The sequence below is a fragment of the Triticum dicoccoides genome, chromosome 1B, assembly GCF_002162155.2.
Source record: "Triticum dicoccoides isolate Atlit2015 ecotype Zavitan chromosome 1B, WEW_v2.0, whole genome shotgun sequence".
Taxonomy (NCBI): Eukaryota; Viridiplantae; Streptophyta; class Magnoliopsida; order Poales; family Poaceae; genus Triticum; species Triticum dicoccoides.
Window position 1 is genome coordinate 589,633,266 of NC_041381.1, and position 9,452 is coordinate 589,642,717.

Genomic DNA, 9,452 nt, shown 5'->3' on the forward strand with positions numbered 1-9,452 from the left:
TTGTGTGTGCCGTACTTTGTCGATACATGAACTGACAAGGTCAAAATCCCTCGTGATTCAGTTGGTCCTGCGTAGCGATGTGATACATGAACTGACAAGGTGTTGAAAAGTTGAAGTATGTCAGCATAGATAATAATCAAGAAAGAACAATCAGTGATCAGTATGGTCCAGAGATAATAATTAGGTGTATTGTGTGTGTGTGGATCGTTGTCTGAAATCTTATCTGGCTGTTCATCAGGGAGCTTAACTGAATGTTTTCTTTTTAAATGGTCACGGCGGGGTGGAAGCTCCCCACCTGAATATATTTCAAAAAGGTGAATGTTTACAGAACTCAAGAAAAACGTGAGGAGAGGAAATCACGCCACAGCCCACCGTGTTCCTTTAGTGATTTCGTCCTGAGACGATTGGACCAAAAAATAAGATCCTCTAGAATAGCTTTAATCGTGCCTCTAGCGTCAATCTCCAAACTCTGGAAAACTTTTTTGTTCCTTGCGTCCCAGATTTTCCAGAGAATGAGAAGGAGCATAAAGGGAAGGCAGAGCAGCTGGCAAGGTGGTGGTGGTGAAGAACTCGGCAATAGGGGTGAACTGCGGTCAAATACCGGTAGCCCGCCACACTCTGCGGGCCGTTGGACAAGTGAAGAAGAGGTGGTCACGGTCCTCCACAGCGTTGTTGCATCTTGGACAGGTGTCCGAGCTCAATATGTGCTTCTTACGCAGGTTCTTAACTGAATGCGGATTGGCCCCTTGGATTTTCGCAAAAATGGTTCGTAGTGTCCACCGGGCGTTTACATACATAATCACAAAGAAACAGGAGTTGTCCATGATTTGCAATGGTCTTGTTGCTGAACGAGGACATTTGTTTCGCTTGTTGTACGACAATTGGGCGGTGGCGCGGTTGGCTGGCGCGTGAGGCGTAGATCTCATAGCTAGCAGCATCGGTAGTTCGAGCCTCTCTCACGCCTCACATATGAAAAGAAAGACCTTGTGTTGATGATGAAACGCTCGGTGACAACTTGGGTCGTCACATGTACACCTGACTCTTCAGGTGAAATGAGCAACTCTGAACCTGGTCTTATTTTTCTTTATTATTTCTTTTTATCAGCCTTAAACTGCGGCCCCCTCCTCTCTCCCTCGCTGCTACTCTGCTTGTCCTCCTGCCCAAGCTCACAAAAAGTGTCGTCTGACTACGTATCTGTATCTTGAATATCGGCGTAATGCTGTAAACCTGTAACCGTTTGAAACAAGACCTGCGGTCTACTGGCATGACTGAGAAAACAGATGCTTGGTTTGAACTATGTGTGTGAATTGCTAAACCAAGGACTTGAATTGTCATGTTGGTTGAATGTTACTGCTCTTCGTGTTATGCCGCGCCGAGGCAGGTTCATTTTCAGTGTCCGAAAATTCGAGATGTCTTCTCACGGTCTCACTAATTGCTTCTAAATTTCGAACTAGTGTTGTGTGCCATACTTGTCGGCACACAAAGTTGCTAAGGCCGCAGAACGAGTCCTCGATTGATTAGCTGCGCTATAAGTTAATCCTGTCAGTATAAACAATCAAGAAAAGAACAACCAGCGACCTGTTTCGTCCAGGGATAATAGTTGTGCCGTCTGTTTTTTTGAGGTATCTGTGCTGTGTGCTCATGTTGTTGTATGGATCTTGAATTCTTCACGCTTTTTCTCATAATTCCGAGGACTGTCTCTTTTAAAATATTTGTTCACCCGTTTATCTTTCTGCCACAAAACAACTGAATAAGAGCAGTCGTTTCGCTCGCTGATTAAACAACAAGTGGGGTGGTGGTGCAGCTGGCTAGCGTTCAGCGGCAACTTGGGTCGCCACATGTTACACCTGAATCATCAGGTGAAACTGAGCACGTCTGAACCCGGTGTCTCATTTTTCATATATTTTTTTGATCCCGCCTAGTACAGCAATCTTCGGTAGTTATTTATCAAGCGGGATCTGGATAGGCTGGTACAATGTATGCGTCTAAATTTATGGGGATCTTTATGTTGCAGGTCTGAGTGTTCCCATCATTTTTAAGTCATACTATTTGTGAGTGTGACAACGACCTTTACATAATACTTACATTAAGTTATAGACGTTGTATGTTTTAGCTTGGACCGTTAATTCTTTTATACTGTAACTATGTGTGTGTGGTGTGATTAACCTCTGAAGCTCATCCTTGTGTTTCAGAACATGTACAGATAAAAGGCACCTGCTGCTGCTGGTAAGGAGCTAAGCCTTAACACTTTAACAGTAGTACGTAAAATAAACTTATCTGCGCAGCATGATCATCGTGCTATAGAGATGATAGGCAGCCAAATTGCACTAGTGCGGCAACGGCATGCATGCGCCCAATCGTTTCCTGGACTCGTTCTTGTCTGTTTTGTCTGAAGGAACACTTGCACTAGTTTAGTTATGCCTATGCCTAGTGGAACCACAGAGAACCGAACACAAGTTGGACGTGCTGTGTTTATGCCTGACGCCGGCCCACCGTGCACTGTTGCTTCCTCCCGGTGCCTGGTTGGGCGCGCTTGACAGCCGGTAGGAATCTGTGACGTCAAAGGTGCATGCCCCCATTTGATGGACTCGTGATGATCCAATATAAATCTGCTGGACTGCCTCTGCCTGCAATACATACTTGCAACACACACTTGGCAGTTGGCGCCTCTTCCCTAATTGCCACTCCTACCAAGAGAAGGCACACATCTATCAGCAGAAATGGCAACCATCAGCACCACCACCGTCGGCTCCGCCGCCAGGCCTTCGCCGGCTGCAAGGCTAGCTGAGAGTGGCCAGGGCCGCGAGGCTGAGGTGCAGCTACTCCAAGGACCTTCGTTCCGCTCGTAATTCAACAGGTGGGGTGGTGGCGCAGTTGGCTAGCGCGTAGGTCTCATAGCAGAAACGTGAGCAATCCTGAGGCCGAGAGTTCGAAAAAAGTCCATTGTAGTGACGAAAAGCTCTGTGACAACTTGGGTCCTTCACATCTACACCTGAATCATCAGGTGAAGTGAGCATGTCTGAACCTTGGTCTTTCTTTTTTGTGCACCTTCTCAAATGCTGTGTTTTTTTCTATGTATGTCCCTCTTTACAGCCCAGCATGTTGCTGGTTCTCAGTAGGGGCTGTCATATGTGGTTTCTCTTCTGTCAGTTTCCTTTGAAAGAGAAGAGCGAGAGAACAGACGAGCAAGGCAAAAACGGTCTACTTGAAAAGTGATTGGATAATCGCCAAAGTGTCTAATCAATTATAGACTTGTTTGTAACATGTCATCAGAATCTTGTTGTTTAACATTAAGCTCCACTGAACTACCATCTAAGGCTGGATGCCTGGATCCATTTTTTTTCTTTGCTTTCTTATTTGTAGGGATGAACTCAATATTGTTGAATCGTGTGCGTCAAGCTTGGCTGTTGATACATGGGTGAGCTGTAAGTTTAGAATGATGAGTAACAGGCCAATTGCTTCGCTACTTGATATCAGTTTATCAGAAGCGAAAGCTTTATTTCTTTGCCAATTTATCTTTGCCTTCTTGAACATCACCATTCAATTTATTTTGTTGTCGCTTCTTTTGCTTCATAAGCTTCTGAGGACTCATTGGTGCCTCAGATTAAGGGAATGATGTCGCATGTATTCTCTTGGTCTTTTTTTGTTCTTTCTATAAATGCTTATTCCAGTTTTATAGAGCCAAACATCCAACCATCGGCCACAGAGCGTGCCAAAAAGAATACCACAAGTGTGGTACAGACCCGGTGGGTACAAAAACAGCTTGCATATATAGCGCGAGTTCTGTACCAGATCAAGATCAAACCAACCATTGCATCAGGACTTTCCAGAGTTACAGTAAACAGCAGCACATCAAAGCCAGATTCATGGAGGAAAAACAGCATTCTAGTTCTGATTTTATAGCATAGCTAAATAGATGTTTAATTGTTTGGTAAAGTAGAAGTATCAGCCATGTTGACATTATGCAATTCTCAGAAGGTGAAGCAGGTAAATGTTAATGTTGACATATGAAACCGCAGGTAAAGATAGATTCATGCCAGCATAATCCTGGGCACAACATGGATAGACAACCTATCTCCTGAAACCTACTGTTCTACTTCATTAACATGAGTCTCAATGACAACGATTTAACTGACTCTCCTAACTAAGATTCGTCCTGGTTGCTGATGTCCATCAACAGTTGACAACAGGCTTTTATTGATTCAGACAATAGCAACTTCACGGGAGCGCCAGTGCCCAGCCGCTGCTGCTGCCAAAGCGACAATTCTCAGAGCCCGCATACACGACAAGCACAGTCTAACTGTCATTAGTTTGAGGTGTCTCTCATGCCGTCGTTTCCAGTTTTCCCCTGAATCGTGTCCAGTTCCAGCCTGAATTTATCGCATTTCGAGCCATCGCCGCATATTTCTTTGCCAATGTCAGCTACTTTACTCAGCAGCATTGCATACCTCATGGTATTTTCTGATTGGTCTATGCCAGGGCTGTCCAAGCATTTCTCCCTGTACTGTTTCATCTGCTCTTCTTTAAATTTGGCAGTCCACCTGGGCACTATGTATTGCCCTGGTATTTCATTGACCCCAAACTGTGTGAAAAGTCTGAATATGTGGCAGCACGGTATACCATCCCTAGTGAACTTTGCACATTCGCATTTGATTGCATTGGTGCTGGGCTCGACTAACAGCTCGAAGGAATTTCTGTCAAACTCTGGGTTCTCGTAGGCGGACACCTTTTCCAGTCTGTACACTGTCCCCGTCTGTATCTCCTGCACGTTGAATGCTGTAGAATGGAGCAGCTCCCTCTGCACTTTCAGAAATATCTGCCTTGTGTAAATGCGTGCTGCATGCTTTTCTATTGGCTGCATTGAGAAACATGAAGGTTCAGTTCTTGATTGCAGCCTATCTTCATCATCTGTTTCCATTATCCTCTCTTGTACGTCTTCATATCTTTCAAGGAACTTCTCTATTCTGTCCTTAGGAAGCACATAGTCCTTGAATAATGAGTTTGCCCCCTCGCAACATCCAGTCGTTTCCACAAATGGATAGAAATCTTCTCTGAAATAAACAGGCACCCACTCTTTCCTTGTTTCCCACAGGAGTTGCAGGTACTCATTTTCACTTGCACTGTATCTCTCAATCAGCGCAGCCCATCCTTCCTCAAATTCTGTTTCTGTTAGAGAGTTGTTAACTAGGGCATGCAACTCTGAATTTATGTTACCTCTTGCTGCTATGAAACCTCCAAGCTTTTCCCGTGCTTTCCTCATTACGTGGAACTTACAGAACCTGTGCTTTACTTGTGGCATAACCTCCGAAATTGCTTTTGCTATAGCTTCATCCTGGTCTGTTATGATTGCTCTTGGCATTTTCCCTCCCATTACATGGAGGAATGTTTGGAACATCCATTTGAAGGTTTCAGCTTTCTGATCCTGTAGCAAGGCGTATCCAAACACGAGAGTTCTTCCATGCTCATTCATTCCACTGATAGAAGTGAAAAGCATATTGTGACTAATTGTGCTATAGGTGGTATCAAATGATAAGACATCTCCGAAGATCTCATAATCAAGCCTCGACCTTGCATCAGTCCAGAAAAGACTCCTGACTATGCTATCTTCATCTGTTTGCATGGTGATGGAAACACATGGGTTTTGCAGCTCCAGTTCCTTCAAATGCTTCACTGTTGTTTCTACGTCCGAGTTTGGTTTTCCCTGTTGTTCTGCACACTGTGACGTATTCGCATCTTTTGTGTTGAATGGTAAGCTCCCCAAAATACCTCTCATTCTCTTGAAGATCTTCATAGCTTTCTTGGGATGTATACTACTTTGTTGCAGAGCTCTTAAAAACGATTTTTCTTCAGCTGACATGTGTTTGCAGCTAAGGAAGAATTTTGTGAGTGACGGGCTTGGACATAACGGATGGTTGTGCTCACTCCGAACTGATGTGTACTCCCATTGCCCCTTAACAGGCTTCACGACCGCCCTTGCCTCACATTGTGCCTTATTCACAGAATATACTTCCCTCTTCCTCTTCAGGTCCTGAGATGGCGCCAATTTGCGGCTCCGGTTGCATTCCACGTGGAACTTCTTTCTCATAAAATTCGGTCCCCTAATTGCCACAAAACCAGACAGGAGAGCATGTGCACTATAGTATCGGGTCGCATCTTCAAGGGTTGGGAATCTCATTCCAACTTCTGGTGGTCTTGGATTAACCAACTCCTCAAAACCAGGATAGAAGTACTTTCCTGGTTCTTTATCTGTCTCATTCCCAGAGCTGCCCTCTGAATCACTTGCACTGCCTATGTCATTAATTGGCATTTCATTGATTCCCATAATATCATGTAACTGGCTTTGTTCTTCAGCAAGCTGCAGTGAAAGGTCCGCTGAGTTTGCATGTATCACCAGTTCATCTGACAGTGCCCCTGAACTCCAATCTGCACCGATTACTGGTTGTTCCTGAATGCAAATAAAAAAAAACATATCAAGCTCTTAGAAAATACTATATACTAGTAAGATTTTTCGATCAAGCTTCGCCATCCAGTTAGCCCCAAGATACGTTTTATTTTGGGGTTCCAATTTTTTCTTTCTTTGGGTTCTCCAAACATCAGGTTGAGGCCCAATGGCCACAATCGCTATGTGTTTGCGATTTCTTTTCCTGACTTGTTCAATTATATTATATGACCCTTCCTGTCACTAGAACCTACAGCAATTTCACAAACTTCATTTTCACTTCAATTCTATCACAAGAAGAAGAAAAATTGAGATACATCTATCAGCAACCTAACTTGTATGGAATCTGCTGGAAGAACAAAGCCTTGATGGGAGAACTGACAAACAGAACAATCAGCGCATGACCTGCCTTTTTCCTGACACATACATAGGAAAAAATTCATGTGCATACCTGATCAGAGGAGATGATTGCGTATCCATCCATCGTGAGTATCTGCCGCCCGACCGTGCTGTGGGCGGGGAGGAGATGACGAGGGGGAGGTCTAGATCCAAATTTCCATGGCGGGGGAGGGGAGGGGAGTCGGATCTGTGTTCTATGCGGCGGCTGCTAGGGGAAAGGAGATGGGAGGGTGGGATTGGACGCGGGGAGGGGAAGACGATGAGATGGCTGCCGCCGCCGTCGAGGAGGATGGCAGGCGTTGCGGCCGGCGACCGGAGCGCTCTGTCTGTTCTCCTTTTTTTTTCCTTTTTGATGAGGTTTTTTTTTGTTTGAGACAAACTTCTGTGTTTCTTCTTTTTTTTTTAGGGAAAAGCCAATTTATTAATCAAAGTCCACAAGAGGTGGGGTACAAACTTGGTCATGGGGCTGGCCAAGCCACTCATGACGTCCTTTAGAAAGGGAAAAAGCAAATCTTGCTAGTCTATGAGCTTCTACATTAACTAACCGATTTTCGAAAGGAAAACGCTTGAAACCGGCGCACCGGCGGAAACTTCGGCCGGCCGCATCGCGTATGTACGATCGAAGGGAACCGTGCAACTCTGGTGCGCACGCAAGATCCCTTCCAGGGATTCAGTTAGCGAGACATAGGACGTGGGCCCCATCCACGATGCCTCTCCCACCTCCCGCATATTCTTTGTTCCTCCCGCGGCATCTTCATTTTTTTCTCTCTCGCTACCCCGCCATACATGTTGGCATGCTGCTCTTGTGCGCCTGCTGCTCCTCTATTTTTCTTCCTTCCCCATCTCTGCAGCACGCCGGTCACACATCCCAAAGGTCTCCCTTGCCGCACCCCCGTCCCCGTGCTACAGCCAAGCCCCCAAGTGCTGAAGCAACCGACGGGGGGCACCTGTGCTGCCATGGCTGGTCGGAGACGCCGTGCTACGATGTTATTGATTTTTTGGTTGAACTAGGCAGAGATGAAGTTGGATCCAATAGTTGTTTAGCTGCAACCGGTTGTTGACTAAGGTGGAATCATCTAGTGATTTTGCTACAACCGGCTAAAGTCAGGAGTTGGAACCAGTGTCTGGATTTGCTGGAAACGGTCAGAGCTGGAGCTGGAACTAGCAATTATTTTTGCTGCAACCGTTTGTTTGTTCTATGGTGACGACATGCCGAGAACCGATTTTTGTTGCAACCGGCAACCCACAAAGCTTCCACCAGCAAGTGTTTTTGCTACTACGATGAAGAGTGGAAGCTGCGACCATGAGACAATTGCGCCGCTAGCGACATGCACCCGGCGGCGAGCTACACTCGGCAGTGACGACCATTTTGTTTTTGCTGCAACCACATACAGTTTTTGCTATGGCCAGTAATAAAATTTGGTGCCATGACGACGACCATGTGTTTACGACCTGTGAGGCGAGCTACAACCGGCAGCGACGACGCAATGTTTTTTTTGCTACAACCATGTCCGATAGAAGCTACAACCATGTCCTGTAGAAGCTACAACCAAGACAAGATGAAACCATGGAAAGTTGGGTGCCTGGGACCGGCGACGAGCGGCTGCTGCTGCGACAAGCGGTAACGCGAAGAGGAGATGGGTGTTGCCGCGTCCCGCCTGAGCGCACGCACGCGGTGGCTGGGCCAGAGAAGTTCTGCGTCGAGGGAATATTGAGAGGCAGGAGGAAGGAATTGTTTTTCCTGCTTGCGTTGACCAGATAAAGAAAAGCAGAAGAAAGGAGACGCCCACATCGAGATAATCAGACGGTTAAAAAACGAGCGCATCTGACGGCTAGGTGCGGACCGGACGATAGTTTGGGCCGGTCCGCCGGCGCCTAGCACTGGCCTTTTCGAAAATGAAATTACAAGAAAAAGGAATAACTCTAGAGTTGATCTCCGCGACAATGGCTCCATATGGACCCTGGCTCCTTTTGGAAATATCCTCGATGACTTGCTTGCAATCTGAAGATACAATGAATTGTTGTAGACCGAGATCCTGGGCCAAGGCAATTGCTTCCCGGCATGCTATGGCTTCTAGTGTTGCTGAGCTACCTAGGTAGGCTCCATGGGAGTTCCGGCAAATAGCAGCAGCCGATCCGCCTCTGTTAGCGCGAACCGCTGCGTCGACGTGGATTTTTGCATAGTTGGCCGGTGGTGCGCTTGGTCTTGGAACTGCTTGCTGTACCCTTGGTGCAACGTTTGATGTTGGTTTGGCCACCCGTACTTGGTCGAGATCAGCGATGAAGCGATTTATGAATGCATGTGTAGCGTGGGGAGTCTGGAAGATCACCTCATGTATCGCCTTTCTTCTGGACGACCAGATCGCCCAGAGTGTTACCGTTAGGAGGACAAGTTTTTCGTGAGAGAGAGTATCCATTAGATTGAATAACCAACTCTTAGCTCTCATCTCAGTAGTCGCAACCAGAGAACAGGCAAGTTCCTCGTCCACCAGAGCCCACGTGCATCTGGATACAGTACACTCCAAGAGGGAGTGGCGCCACGAATCTGGAGCCCCGCAGAAACCGCACGTGCTCGAAGTAGACATTTTGCGATGTGCCCTCAAATCCTCCGTTG

General features: G+C 46.4%; 1 protein-coding gene across 1 annotated transcript; it reads right to left on the minus strand.

The window, feature by feature from the left end:
* Positions 1 to 3,974: 3,974 nt before the first annotated feature.
* LOC119348942 (protein FAR1-RELATED SEQUENCE 5-like) lies at positions 3,975 to 7,192 on the minus strand. The gene is made up of 2 exons (XM_037616944.1): positions 6,891 to 7,192; positions 3,975 to 6,445 (listed from the first exon to the last, which is right to left on the minus strand). The coding sequence occupies exons 1-2, from the start codon at positions 6,921 to 6,923 to the stop codon at positions 4,307 to 4,309; spliced, it is 2,172 nt and encodes a 723-aa protein (XP_037472841.1). The 5' UTR covers positions 6,924 to 7,192; the 3' UTR covers positions 3,975 to 4,306.
* Positions 7,193 to 9,452: the final 2,260 nt, after the last annotated feature.

Excerpts from the sequence above, each read along its gene's own strand:
- LOC119348942 (XM_037616944.1), bottom strand. The coding sequence starts at position 6,923 with ATGGATGGATACGCAATCATCTCCTCTGATCAG. Across the intron at positions 6,446-6,890 it reads CAATCATCTCCTCTGATCAG|GAACAACCAGTAATCGGTGC; the intron begins GTATGCACATGA and ends ATTTGCATTCAG.